This window comes from Gallinula chloropus, assembly GCF_964237585.1.
Source record: "Gallinula chloropus genome assembly, chromosome: 14".
NCBI classification, from domain to species: domain Eukaryota; kingdom Metazoa; phylum Chordata; class Aves; order Gruiformes; family Rallidae; genus Gallinula; species Gallinula chloropus.
Genome location: NC_140099.1, coordinates 5393367 through 5407995, shown reverse-complemented (window position 1 = coordinate 5407995; position 14629 = coordinate 5393367). Strand labels below are relative to the sequence as shown.

The following is a 14629-nucleotide window of genomic DNA, read 5'->3' as shown; positions in this document are numbered from 1 at the left end:
AGTAACAAGGTCATGTTTACTGTACAGGTAGGTAATGTCTTCTTTCAGCTGTAGCATTATGAGACAACTAATGCCACCGGGCTCAAATAATCAACAGGCATGCTTGTCCTTTTTACCTGTTCCCCTATCTGTCCTGCAATCTGCTCCCTTTCAACAGCATGCCTAAAAGCAGAGTCACATAAAGAAGAGATGCGTTGCTTTCAGCCACACGTGCTTTATACACTGTCTGTTTTGTCTCTTTTTCTTTTGTTCACTGGAAGCCTTAACCCCATTAATTTCATCCTCAAACTATGATTCACCAAAGCAATACAAAAAAAAATTCAAGTACAAACCCAAACGTTATTGCTGGGTTATGGGTCAATGTAAACTGACCAGAGTCAATGCCAACCTAAAATTAGCAGTACAAAAGTAAGGATTGTTCGATTACATCTGCTGACCACAGACAGCTGTTTTTCACTACTCATACAGTGGGAAGTCTGAAGATTTGCTGGGAAGAAGACACAGTCCATGTCCTTTGGAAGTAAATGGAACTAATAGCCATCGTCATCGTCCACATCACAGCCGTAATCTGAAACAAAGACAAAGGCATATAAAAACACAAATATTCCAGGTAGATGGCAGATACAACAAAAGTATCGCTACTTCCAGGTTGTTTTCTTGCTGTGTAACTAGATGGGATGTTTTGCCTTAAGCAAGCAGTTTAAAAAATCAAGTATTTTCTTAGAGCTAAGTTAAAAGTTCTCGTGTGTGCTTTCCTCAATGAAATAAACATCTGTAAGCACCTATGTGTAAATATCTCTCCTCATTTGTCACTCATTTAGGAATACCTGGCACAGGGATACATGAAACACTGGCTGTAATTTAGAGGTTAAGGTGAGCAAGCCTGATTGTCGTAAGCAATTTGGTACCAGGTGGCTGATAAGCAGCAGCACACAAGTCATCCCAGTTCTCACTGGTCATAGCCACCAAGAGAAAAGCTGGCTTGCTTATAGCATGTGTGGATTTGTAAGCTTCAACTGCAAGGGTCCAGAGCTAGCTCAGAGATCCCATCAACATCAAAGGAGCCGTGCAAGGAGTCCTGACCAACACATCTGACTCAAACCTGTTTAATCCTAGAGGAACAACTTAAAATTTTGCCTTTTTTTGGTTGTTTAATCCAGTTTTCTTTTCTTAAACAATGCTGAGTGTGCAGACTGTGTGATGCTTGTGTCAGAAGGCATGTCTGTGTGCTTCTAATGCACTGATTGCTTTTCTGTGAGCACTGAAATGGGTACTTTCTGTTGCACAGTCGAACCTAAGGATAACTATCACATAGGAGCATTCAGTAAAGGTAACCTTTGCATTCCAAACCCAATACTGTGCAACATTTCATCCAGAGACTCAAGCTAATGCTTGGAAGCAGAATTAAGTGTGATCCCTAATAACTTGTGCAGACTGGGTGAAGCTCACCATCTGTATATTCCAGGCAGATGGGGTCCAAACCCAGCGAAGAGCAGAGTTAGGAAGGAGTTAGTTGCTCTGCTGAGCAGCTCCACACACCTGTGTTTGGATTCTGGGAATACTCCTCTACCCTTTAGTTTTTCTGCTCCTCCTCCCCCTTTTTTTTTTTGTTTGTTTTAAACTCTGATTTTTCAGCTGTTGTCCAGACCAGACAGGGAGTAGTGGAATGTTCTCAGAATGGATTAAAAATAGTAACATTTGCAAAGAAAAAAAAGCTCAGTGACCTTTGTTCTATTTTTGTGGGGGGTTTATTAATAAACGTAGACCCACCCTCCCCACATGGGTGCCTTTTTCTTGGGAACGTTATTCTAATAATAAATGCAGGCAACAAACTGTTTTTCCTACGCTTCAGCAATTATTTTCCAGTGGAGAAATCAATTTAAAAGCAACAGCCACTTTTGTGAAATGTATACATGTTGTCCGTGGAAGAGAAATTAATAGCACTGGAAGGACTGGATTTTTGCAGTAAATAACATTTCAGAAGGAAATTTATTCCCATCTTGCTTTTTCACAACCCGTAATTAGCAGCTCTCATTTCAGAAATATTTTTGTGTATTTTTTTTCAAAGCTTAGCTTCTAAGGGGAAGTTTTTAATAAAGGATGTGTCCAGCTAGGGAAAAAAAAATAAAACCCTCAGTAGAGATGATCCCTACCAGCAGTGAAACCTAATTAAACGGCTGGCTTTTCTGGGTAACCCAAAGAAATTAGCTCACATCTGTGTGCCATGCAGCACGTCCTACTCTATCAACGCTGTTTCTGTACTTGCTGAAGAACTCTTTCCTCTTCACACTTTTACCAGAAGTGGAGTGTGACGATTCATTTTGTTTGGAGTTGGACAGCCACATCCCCAGGGCTCACAGACAAGGCAGAACGTTGTAGCCCCTGCTGAGGAAGCAAGCAGGAGCATGGTGGCTCAGCTTGGGAGTCAAAGAGCTCTGAGCACTGCTGATGGAGGGGTTCCTGACCCTTTAATTCCTCAGATCCACATTAATAAACGTAATTCTGAAGAAGGCAAAACATCAGTTCATTCTTGAGAAGCCCTCCTAGCCTAAAGCTCGAGATGCCAAGTTTTCTCAGGAGGAGTCTCTGAGAAGGTCAGGTTTCGGACAAGGGTAACTCCAGGCTTTCCCACAGGAATGGGAGAAGCCGGAAAGGCGTCAGGAGCGCTGCATGGGGTGAGCTGCCAGAGGACAGGGACAAGCAGGGGCACCCTGTCTGTCCTCAGCCCTGCAATAAGGAACTCCACAGCACCAGTAAATGGTAATTTAGACAGCATCCCAGCTTACCATTTCCTCCCATTAACTGCAAGGCACTCATGCAGTGATCATCATCTTCTTCTACTTCCTCCTCTTCCACCTCTTCATCAGGGTTATAAGCTACTGGGCCACTCTCCACGAGCACAGCTGCTGGTTTTTCTAAGTTAGGAGCTTCTGCTTGTGCATTTGGAAAGACTGCCTGCAAAAAAGAAAAGGGGACAGTAAAGCAAACCTTCCTTTTGTGCAATATTTTTACAAAATATTAGCAGCTTCTGCACAGGAAAGCCTGAATCCAGTGCTGGATGCTCAGCTCTTACAGAGGACATGAAGGTTGCTCAGTGAAATGTTGCCCAAATGAAAGTCAGGCTTAAATATCCAGAGTTTTCACATAATTCATAGCTGGGTAAGTGAAATATCCAGAGACAGTAACAGCAGAGCAAGGATCCTCTCTCAAGCACAAGGTAAGGAGACATCTGGGAGTGAAGGCTCCTCAGCAGGGCTCTGCAGGAAAACTTACAACCTTTTCCTCATTGTGCTCGACTCACATCAGGCCTATTGCACAATAACAACGTTACTGACACTTTAATGATAGCAAAAATGCACCCTTCCAATCAGAAAAACCCTGGCATGTGTTAGTTTTGACAGCTCTGGTTGGATTTATTTGGAGGCACAATGAGCTGCCGAACAAACAGCACTCTTCAGACAGCACTGCATGTGATGGCAGAGCACTGGGTTGATAATACACGCCAGCACCTGTAACATTACCTATGAGATTCATCAGAATAACGATCTCTGACGCTAATTTGGGAACTGATTTGCTGACAGGACCCTTTCCCTACACACATCTCCGCAGCTGCTCCAAGGTTAGGCAGAACACAGCAGGGAGGGAGAGAAAGGGCAACAGCACAAGGAGACAGAGGTGAGCCTGGAGAAGGTAACACTGTTCACTAGTGACAGATCTGGGAACAGGGCAGGAACCAGCAGGGTAGTGTGTCCCAGCACAGCCCCAGCACAGTTCCGGCACCGGCCTCTTCAGAGCTCTCTCTCTCATGGTGTGCTAAGTATAGATTGGGCTCCAGCTCCTTCTCTCATCCAAGGAAGAGACATTAGGAGCTTTATCTCCACCAGCTTTGTAACAGGGCACTTTTCACCTCCGTCCTGCACTTGGGTTTTTTGGGGTTTGTACACTAGAGCTTTTGTGGCCAAAAAAGTGGCATTTAGTGGCAACTTGAAGAACTTTAAAGATTAGCCATTGATGCTGCTTTTCCATGTGAGCAGTTCTGAGAAATGGGAATACTTAACAGTACCTGTCACTAGTCAGCAGTTATCTGCACTGAGTCCTCATCTCCCCTGCTAGGAGAGAGCTAGGTCCTTCCTTGGGAAGGACCGTGGTAAGGTGTTCCTAACAATGAATGATCCGAGAGAGATCAGGAAACCTCAGCTCCTCTGGTCCCTACCATAAGAAAAGTCCTACAGTGCTTTAGGTTTTAAATCACAGAACGCAGCTATGTACTGCTGCATCTTCTCCAATCCCACTGGCAGCAAATTCTGATTCGGCATTTAAACATTTATTTATTTAATTATTTATGTTTACTTGGGATGCGGCAGCTCCCAGGATCCCTGTAACTCCAGGCATTTTAGAGATACAGTGTAAGAGAATGCCCCTGTACCAAAAAATTGATAGGCTAATTATTCACACATCAAAGCTGTTCCTTAACTTGTCATACACCATGCCAGTCAAGCTAAAGAATCAGCCTGAGTTTTTCAAAGTCACCTAAGGGTTTGCTCCAATAGCTCATTAATAGGGCAAAAGATACTCATTAATTTTAATAGAAAATCAAGTATTTAGGTATTTGGATCAGTCAGAGACAGGTCTTCATGATTTTTTAATGCTCAAATTAATCGTATTATTTAGAGGGACTTCCCTCCAGTTTATTTTATATTTCCTACTATTGCTTTTGCCTCCAGAATGATCAAATTGAGACTGTCTACATTTTGGTATAAGCAGATATAGGCAGAACAATTTGAGACGAAATCAGCATCACAATATATATCAATTTATATGCTTAAAAGTATCCATCTGCTCTGAAAAAGTGGGTGAATATAAAGAAGCTACAATTGAGTCATTATTTTTTAAAATTGCACTACACTAATTAAAATGTGACCTTCTTCTAATTATCATGTCCACTTCCAGACTGCTACACTTCTAAAAATGTGCGGAGTTTTCTAATGAGCAGAGAGTAAGAAGTGAAAATGTATTTCCCCAGGCAGGATATCAAACTGTTTCTGAAAATCAATGGGGTTTAGTCATTCTGAAAATAAGGCAGTCAAACTACACCGTTAAACAAAACTTCCTGAATTCACTTGCGGATATCCCAGGCTTCAGTTTGGTGTCTATCTTTATGTAAGGATGGGCAACTGTCAAAGCATGTCAAACTGCCCAAGGGTTGTGGTTTAACGCAGAGGGCAGCTGTGTTGCCTCCTGGCCAACCCCCAGTTATAAGCAGAGTATGATGTTATGTGGTACAGAATATCCCTTTGGGCAGTCTGCATCAGCTGTCCTGACCATGTCCCCTCCCAGCCTCTGGGTCACCCCCCACCTTCTCGTTAGCAGGGCATCATGTGAAGCTGAAAAGTCCTTGCCTGCTTGGCAACAACTAGAACATCATGGTGTTACCAACATGATTCTCATCATAACTCCCAAATGCAGCACTACACCAGCTGCTAAGAAGAACATTCACACTATGCCAACCAAAACCAGGGCACCAACTTCAGTATCAAAAGGGTGTCAGTGTCATGCGTTCATGGGAAAAACACTTTGGAAGACAAATATCTCTGGTATATTAGGAAGATTTTTAGGTATGCAGTAGACAGCTGTTTTACCATACACACAATGTGTATGTTTGAGTATAATAGTGAAAGAAAGCAGTTATTGGTTTGACTGAAAATATTTATGCTCCCTTCAGCCACCCATGTTCACTACATGTTCACAAAGCCACCCAAGGAGGGGTTCTGGCAGTGGCCAGTCACTAGCCCTAACTTTTCTATAGCACTATTATATTTTCAAACTAAACAAGCAAATCAAGTGAAGAGTAAGCCATGCTGTATCAGGCAAGCTGTCACTTTGTGTTCCCTCACTGGTGTCCCACAGAAGCACGGCTGCACAGAAGTGGTGTTCTGCATCATCCCCCTTCTCTGCAGGGATGGTCCAAGTGCCGAAAAGTGGCCACAAGCTCTGCCCTCTCCTGCTCCTGCTTCCCATTTGTGTGATACGTGCCTTTTTAGAAGTTTGCAGGGAGTTTTGTCATTTTTGCTGTTTAACCAGAGATTATGAGGCTGTGCTGAGGTTACTGATAGATAAGTAAGGGCAAATCTTGGTTGGGGAACAGGCAACCTCAGCTTTGCAGTTTGTAGTAACCAGCTCCTGGACCAATCAGACAAGGTTCTCATCTCTTTTGCCTGTATCTACCACATAACCAGAGCCAGGCTGAGGGGCTTGTGGGAATTTCCAAACTCAAACTGTTGCACCAGGAGAAGTGCTGGGCATACATACCTCTTCAGTGGCAACCTTTTTAGCCAGCTGTGTTGAAATCAAGGGTCTTAATCTGCAAAGAATGAATGAAGAAACAGTTAACATCTGAAAAGTTACACCAGGCATAGGAATTTGACACAGAGTATTCACTCTCCAAGCAGTGAAAGCACTTTGCTAGTGTTACATTGTGCAGTTACTTTTTTAAAGATAGAAGATAAAGAGCAGAAAGCCACAGACTCCACAATAATTAATACACACACTCCCTTGTAAGCATCTGTCCCAGTTCAGGATAGTGAGAGAAGATGCCTGTCAAGAAGCAAAACCTCATCTCAGATTGCAGCCCCGGCTCAGCTCAGGTCTCTCTAATAGGTGGTTTTGTCACATATTACAAAAGTCAAAAGACTCAGCTGATTTTTGGAGAAATGCAGACATGGCAAAAACGAGCCACACTGAACTACTCAGGAACACTCTGCAGCTCCTTCCCTGTTTGATGACATATACAGGATACCAGTACGTTTAGACACGCAGGATATCAGAATCATCACAGATTAAATTCTAACCTCCAGCTAGAGAAATCATAATCAAATCTAAGGGGACCTTGCACTACAGAAATTGCACATAAATTCTGGATCAGATACAAGAGAGACCTGCTTGTTTGGGAGAAAAGATGGGTCAGTGTTACCCCATAGCAAAGTGCTAAATACTGTTCTTTCTGAAAAATCTTTTATAACCCGTTGTCTCCTCACTGCCATGAAGGCTGTTCTCAATCCATCATTTAGTTCTGCATTCTGGTCTCTCCTCATCTGGATGTATCTTGCCATGAAGAGGATGACTTGCTTGCTACTGAAATGCTGCTCAGACAGCTCCTCAAACGTCTTTTAACTAAGTCTAGGCAAACAACTTAATGAATACCAATTTACGTCTCCAGAGATATAGTCTTTTATGATAAGCAGGATCTTTCCTCTCATTTTTCTATTAGTCATTCCTCTCTGTTAACACACAGATACTGGTTGTTTTCTGACTTATTTATTTCAAATAAGCAGCAGGAGGAAACAAAACCCCAGAGAATGAGTGGGGGGAACTCTGATAATTATCTGGTGGAGAAGACAATATTAAAATACAAGATATTGGGCAAGCTCCAAAAAGGACCAGAGACTGGTCATCTCTGAAATGCTTTGCAAGACTTAAAAGGCATTTCAGTAACCAAAATAGTCCAAGGTGCCTCCTTACGGCAGAACTAAACAAAAAGAAGCCGGGGTAATGCTTCAATGCTTCAGGAGCTGTACTGCTGAAGGATCCAGAACTCATTATTCTGCTATGGATACCTTTGTCATATTTCATAATTACCAAAAATTACAAGAAAGAGATATTCTAGACCCACACAAACTATTACTTAAAAAACCTGGCGGAATTCTGGGCTTAGAGTGAAAGTATTTGAAGACATGGACACGCTTCCCCCTATGTGCCTGGCCTTCTCTTTCCTTTATCAGACCTGAACTGTAGAGTTTTCACAGAATCACAGTCTCTTTTGGGTTTGAAGGGACTTTTAAAGGTCATCTTATCCACCCCTCCGCAGTGATCAGGGGCATCCTCACTAAATCATGTTGCTCAGAGCCCCGTCCAACCTGACCCTGAATGTTTCCAGGGATGGGGCATCTACCACCTGTCTGGGCAAGCTGTTCCAGTGGTTCACCACCATCATCATAAAAAAATCCGTCCTTATTTCCTAAAATTTGAGCCTACCTACCTACTGTCAATCACTGTTTTCCAAAAGCCACCCTGTTTAGATGCTTACAAACATACGGATGCAGCAGTGTCAAAAGGTTACGTAGCTGAAGGATGCTAATTGCCAAACAGGTTGTATTTCATTGACATGACTGAAAAAACCCAACAGGGGTAAGAAATGAAGGACCTTTATTTTAAACCAGTAGTAGTGATTATTGCAATTAACACTGTACCAAAGATTGCACCTATTTCCTCCTGCTACCAAAAAGCAACAGCCCTCCCTGGAGCACCCTCAAATCTTTCCTCCCCCCAATTAAAATCAAGCTGTTGAGTAAGACTCACAAGGTAATCAGAAACTGCTGACATTTCTTCTAGAGCAAATTATACATGTGCTCACACAGTGAAGAAAACAATCACAGCTATAGGAAGCAAAGAGTAAACATTCCAGTTTCATTTTAATTAAAATGGTCCCCTAATGAAAATAAAAAGATTCATGCTTATGAAAAGCCTATTTGCAAACTTTAGTGCTAAATCCAAGAGCCCTTCTACACCATTTTTCAGCAGCAAGTGACTCACAGACCCAAACTGAAATTAAAATTGTATTTCTGTTCCATGATAATTGCTCACAAAGCATCCTTCTGCACTTCCCTACTAGAAATACAGCTCTGCCATTCACTGTGGGCACTACAGCTTCTCTCTCAGCACAGTATCTAACGTGTCCAAAAGCAGCGGGTCAGATTCTGCTCCTGCTCCGGCTGCTGGGCACCTGCTGCAGATCTGAAGGGGTCCCTCGCCGTGTGGGCTCAACAGCCCAGCTCACTGTGCCTCAGTACTATGTGCTACCTACAAACGCTGGCAATGAAAACCAAATAAAGGGAAAACCATCGCAAAGAGAAACAAAAACTTACTTCCCCCCTGAAATAAATAGAGAAAAAGACAAGTTAATATCTCTCCCTTGGTTCACCTTATGGGAGAACCCCACTATTAACTGTACAGAGCCATTATGGTGGGGTTTTGTTTTGTTTCTTAAATGCCCCGATGCTCTGACCTCCTTAAACCAGAGCAGCTGCTGCCACACCAGCCATATGGAGCAATAAATTACTGGCTGCCATGGCTACAGATACGGGCTCCTTCTGCTGTCTGGCTGCACCACAGAGGGCAGAAAAAAGTGTCTTCGTGGAAGAGCATGACTGCTTTTGAGGCTGGGGTAGGTTGGATTATTAATGATCAAAAAAGCTGCTTGAAAAAAAACAACTGAAGTATCTTATTCAACTTTTAATGTCTGTGACTCAACTTCAGTCGTAAAAGGCAACCAAAGTACACACAGGCGCTATGTGAAAAACCCTGCCCATCACAGTGGGGTTTGAATTCAGGGCTGCTGAGTTCCATAAATAACAGTAACATCCTCCATTTAGATAGGAACCCGTCTGTGCCAAAGCAACAACGGGCTCTATACAAACTGTAACACCGCGACTGCAAAGTAGTGGGGTCCTCGGGCTTCCCAAGTGTTTGCAGTAGCTGTTCACTATTTATGATGATCTCTAGTTTGGGGCATTTTCATTATAAACTTTGCAAATTAATACAGGACCTTGTGCGAGGGAGCAACAAAACAAGGAACTTTCTGAACAGCAGCGTGATCCGTAAAACACACAGCCCCAAGTGTTACATCCGCATTTCCAACAGCTCCAGAAATTGTGTGGATCTGCACACTGGGAGCAGATAATCCTGACACATTTGCCACAAAAAACTAATGGCACAGTACATGGCATCCGAGGCTGCTCCCTGACGAATCCACTCCGCTCTCCCAGCTGAGATGTGCACAATAACATCTAGGTTTGTCCTCCAGCTCAACAATTTAAACGAAGATTCAATATAATAGCTCCTGACAGGGCTGGAGATCACACAGACTGAACTTTCAAAGTGAGCAAATTCTCCGAGAAACAAGTTGGCTGTGACAAACAACTGTTTTTATTTTGCTTATTATTTAATAACAAAAGATTACACAGCACAGTGCATAAAATGGAAAGAGCGCTGCAAGGCAATAAAACCACCTAACTTCTACCGGGCTGTTCCCCCACCAAAAAGGTTTATGATGCCATAACAATCTCCTCAGTGCAATCCCGCAAGTAATTTGGAAACCAAAAGCTCTCTTTCTTACTGAATTTTAATTTAATCCATCCAAGTCGGGAACATCTTACTGCTGCTTACCACCCATACTAATTTCATACGTGGACAATCCCAGCATACGCGATGGAAAGCAGAGATACAGCAGAGCCTGCAGCCACCAGCCTGTGCTGTAGTTACACAGGTCATCTAAGACAAATGCCTATAAAACCTCTATCCATACATGGGCCTTTCATACGTATGTCACTTCAGTGACAGAACAAGCTGTTGAGAAACAACTCAGCGAGAGACGGATCAGGTTCTTCATGCTGCCTGAGATCCTCCTCCCACCTGAGGCCAGATGGTTTTGCCTCAGGAGGTCAGTTTACCAGACATCTGCGTGAGAAGGAAATTAATATAAATGTTTACCCCGGCTAAAACTGCCCTTTAATTAGGTACTGTCAATGTTATCCTTACCGGAAAGCTGGGAATTACCTCTCTTTAATGCTCTTGTTGGAAACACAACAACGTCAGGAAATACCAAGCCACTGTTCTGCCATTAGGTTAGGACAGAGGGGTGACCCTCTTGGACTTGGACCACTGCTGTTTTCCAGAGGGCAAAACAGAGACTGCAATCGTTACCATGATCCCAGAGCACTTTGGGGTTTGCACATCCAGCTGCAGATTTCACCTTCTACATCTACTTCCATCCCAGAGCCGGGTGCTCACAAGAGCCATTCCCACCCCTAGAGAGGAAACCGAGGTGCATGGCCAAGGCTGTGACTGGTTGTCACCCCAATAAAGCGATGCCTTGAGGATGCAGCAGAGGTGTAAGGGTGTGCCATGGCACACCGGAAGCCCAGATGTCCACGGGCATCACTCTCTGAAGAAACACAAAGCATGTCACACCTTGAAACCACGTGTGCCCAAAAGCGAGGTAGGCAGGTTTTTTGGATTGCTAAAGGGCCTTTTGTCTAGCCAGCTCATCATCACTGTGAAAGCCCCAGACAGTTTCCCTAGATCCATCTCCCCAGTGACAGGGCTGCAGAGACTCCATCCAGTGATCAGAAGACACCAACAGAAGAGCAAGTCCACATTGCAATGTGCTCAGCTCACACCTACCAACGTGCCTTGGAGCTGCCAGCTGCACAAATGTGACTGACGGAGCAGCAGGTAGGGTCTGAACCCTGCCAGATACTACTACATACCTGAGCAGCAAGAGTAGGATGCATTGAGCAGGGCCTGAGTCGGCTACTTCAAGCCCTGCTCCAACATGCATGTGTGCACTACACCAACACAGCCAACACTGGCCTCCTGTTTCTGAACAAGCAATGCCAGAGAAAGAGCCATTTCAAGCACAAAAAAGCAAAGCTGAAGTGACAACAAAAACTAGAGTGGAATGAGAAATTGTTCCCACTTCTGATTCCCACTCAGTCCTCTTTCATGCTGGATCAGAGGGGCTTCACTTTCATCAGTGCAGCATCAGACAACGCAGCGCTGAGAACATCTTCAGCGCTAATGAGATTGGCCTCTTCTAGCAAATGCCCAGGCTTAAGTATCTAGGGACCAAAGCTCACAGGAGTAAACTGGCAAAAAATAACAACCTCTGTCGCTCACTAAAGGATATATTTATCAGTGAGGAATGAACCATCTATACCAGTCACCGATACGCTTTTGCAAAGCAGGAACTTTGCTAATGGATAATAAACTAAACACCTATTTCAGGCTTTTCAGAGAGGGGCAGAGGCCACGCTACCCGTCTTCAATAACCCAACTCAGAGTGGGCAAGATTTTCCTTCATAGCTGCAGCACTCGTTCCTCAATTAGATGCTGTAAAATAACAACTTGCTGTTCTTTCCACTGACTAAACCAAAAGATTTTCAACAGCAAAAATGAAAAGAATGAAATCTAAGGCCACTTTATTGGGACCAAATGAAATTATGCTACTGCAGCAGATCCGAAATAATCTGCACATATCTGCTTCTAAAGGAAATTGCTGCAGACTATGGGAAATTACAATTGCTCCAGGACAAGAAAGGCTGACTGATCTAATATTTCTGGTTGACACACCTTCTTCCTGGGTTTGTCAATAAAGATACTGATGAGCTCATCTCTCCACAGGTCAGGAAAATATTAGTGGGAAATATGCTATTCCTTTCACCGTGGAAATTTTTCCAGATGAAATGATGGCAGCAAGGCAGATTTGCACCTTGCTGGGAAAAGCTACTTAAAATAAGGAATGTATAAAGCATTTTAATGAAGGTAAATGAGTAATCGTGATGGTCTCAGTTAAGCATGTCTAATGACAGTGTCACTTTTAAAACATGGGCGTGAGACAACTCCTGTGGTGACAATCCAAATAGGTCTAAGTACCTTGTAGCACAGCCTTTCAAAGGGCAACAGCACAGAATGCATCTGTTACAGCAGAAAGCACCATTAATAGTAGGTAAGGCAAATATAAATCATTTTAAAATCACGTTTGTGACTACAGTAACAGAAATGAAATTTCAAAAGTTAAATGAACACATTATCATCTGTAAAGAAATATTATGCTATTGAAAAGTTCTCAGCAGTAGCACTGTCATCTCTGTTTCTGGTGCAAATGTGTTTCGCTAGACTCAAGCAAGGAGGATTGCAGGTATTTGCTTTTGGACAGGTGTTTTGATCAATCTCAACCTCATAAATACAGCTAATGAGGCAAAAGATGAAAAGGAAAACATCTTAGTAACCTGCAGTCTCTGGGAACAATCCACTGAGATTGTTATACCCAAAGGTGATGCCAGATTTATCGTTAGATCTTCCCCGTTGACATTACAAGGACAAAAATCATGCTAGGCAAAATACTAACTCACCTCTTCCACCACCTCTGATATCATATACCTCTACGCAAAGCAAATTTCCCTCATTTCAATATACAGTCTTTCAAAAATCAGGTAACTATAGATTCATACAAGTGATCCATCAAGGAACAAAGATGGATGACAGGTTTCTTTTTCCTTGTGTCTGGTCTATGATACATTAAAGAGCAATTTTACTGCCAGCCATCTGGAAATCAATGTATTCCAAGCTTTATTTTATGATTACCAACATTCCCCTTCGTAACTCATTTCTAATTATAAGCAATAAATCATTCCTTCTTGCTTGTAATTTACAACAGCCAATTAAGGCAAACCTCTTATTTAAATAGCAAATCTAGCTTTAAAACATCACATATTTTGAGGTACGCACAGAACATCTAATCAAGCAGCAGAATGGTAGAGTGATGATTTAACGTGGCTTTTTGCAGCCATTGAGGAGACACACGTGGAAGAACCCGCTCTCCTCTGTACCCTGGGTATACCAAGGCTCTTCCAAACTGAATGCACAGGTCTCGTCTGTCTGACTTAATGCAGAAGAGATTGACATGCAAGGATATGTGAGCCAGGATACACCTCAGGGAAGTCTCGTGCCAAGGTTTCCCTTTACTGTATCAGGAAATGAATGAAGAGGCTGTAACAGGAGATGCAGCTGTCAGTTGGGCTAGTAAGTGGTTCTGGATGTTTTAAAACCTCATTTTAGGAGCTAATGGTGAAAGAACGTAGCTCTAATACTTAAAAAAACAACTCAAGCAGCTTTTCTTGTGCTTGATTTGTGATGGAGAAACAGACTGGCCTCCTCGTCCCAAGCCGAAGCACACCCAAGGCACAGCCCGGGCGCTCGCCCTCTCGGCCACTCTGCCGTACAAGGTGTTGCAGGCGTTAGCATCAAGTGTGGCACCTGGCATGAGCTCACTTGCATCACTCCTCCCCATGCCTCATGGCCAGGAGGGGATCAGGCAGAACAAAGGAGCAAAAAGAGTCTGCAAAGAAAAGGTGTCACCAAATAAACCCAGGTTATTCCTTTGGGGAGGAGTCTTTAATGATGGTTTCCTACGGCAGCTCTTACCAACAGAACTATATCAAAGAAATGTAGTGAGGATGTCAGATAAGACCAAACAGGGTGGGTCCAAAAGCACTGGCAAGGACACAGAAAAGTTTTTACTTATATTTGTTCTTCCGTGTAGGTCTGAGTAACAGGCATGAGAGTGCAAACACAAGAGAGGCGCTTCTTATAAATAGCTCTGCTGGGAATTGTCCGTTAGAAAAAAGCCCTCACCCTTGTCAGAAAAGTATTTGAAACAATTTTGGATACAGAATTTATTACATGAGAAACTGATCTCAGGAACGTGGAAGTGGTTCCCACTGAGATTTTATTTGGTCATCATACAGCTCAAGTCTGTTCCAGCTTCACATTGTGTCATCTGGTAAGCGTTTACAGTAGGAATCAAGGGAACTGGATTTGGAAAAAATCCATCACAACTGACCTAAATCTGATCTGACCTGAAAAATTAAACTAAATACGAAATTCAAAAATGGCTAGACAGAAGCAAGGAGCGGGAATTCATCAGCTGCAGGAGTTATCTCATGAGTTTCCTTCACTCAGCCATGTGTGAGGGTTATAGACTCTACTCTTTTTCTTCCCAAAGAGCATTAAT

General features: G+C 43.0%; 1 protein-coding gene across 1 annotated transcript in view; it reads right to left on the bottom strand.

Moving 5' to 3' along the window:
* Positions 1–379: 379 nt before the first annotated feature.
* BRF1 (BRF1 general transcription factor IIIB subunit) overlaps positions 380–14629 on the bottom strand; it is a gene marked incomplete at its 5' end in the record, with an annotated part of 169369 nt that continues 155119 nt past the window's right edge. Inside the window, 3 exons of the mRNA XM_084270529.1 lie at positions 380–568; positions 2787–2955; positions 6310–6361. Coding sequence (XP_084126655.1) covers positions 531–568; positions 2787–2955; positions 6310–6361 — 259 coding nt within the window. The 3' untranslated portion in view covers positions 380–530. The remainder of the gene's footprint in view (positions 569–2786; positions 2956–6309; positions 6362–14629) is intronic.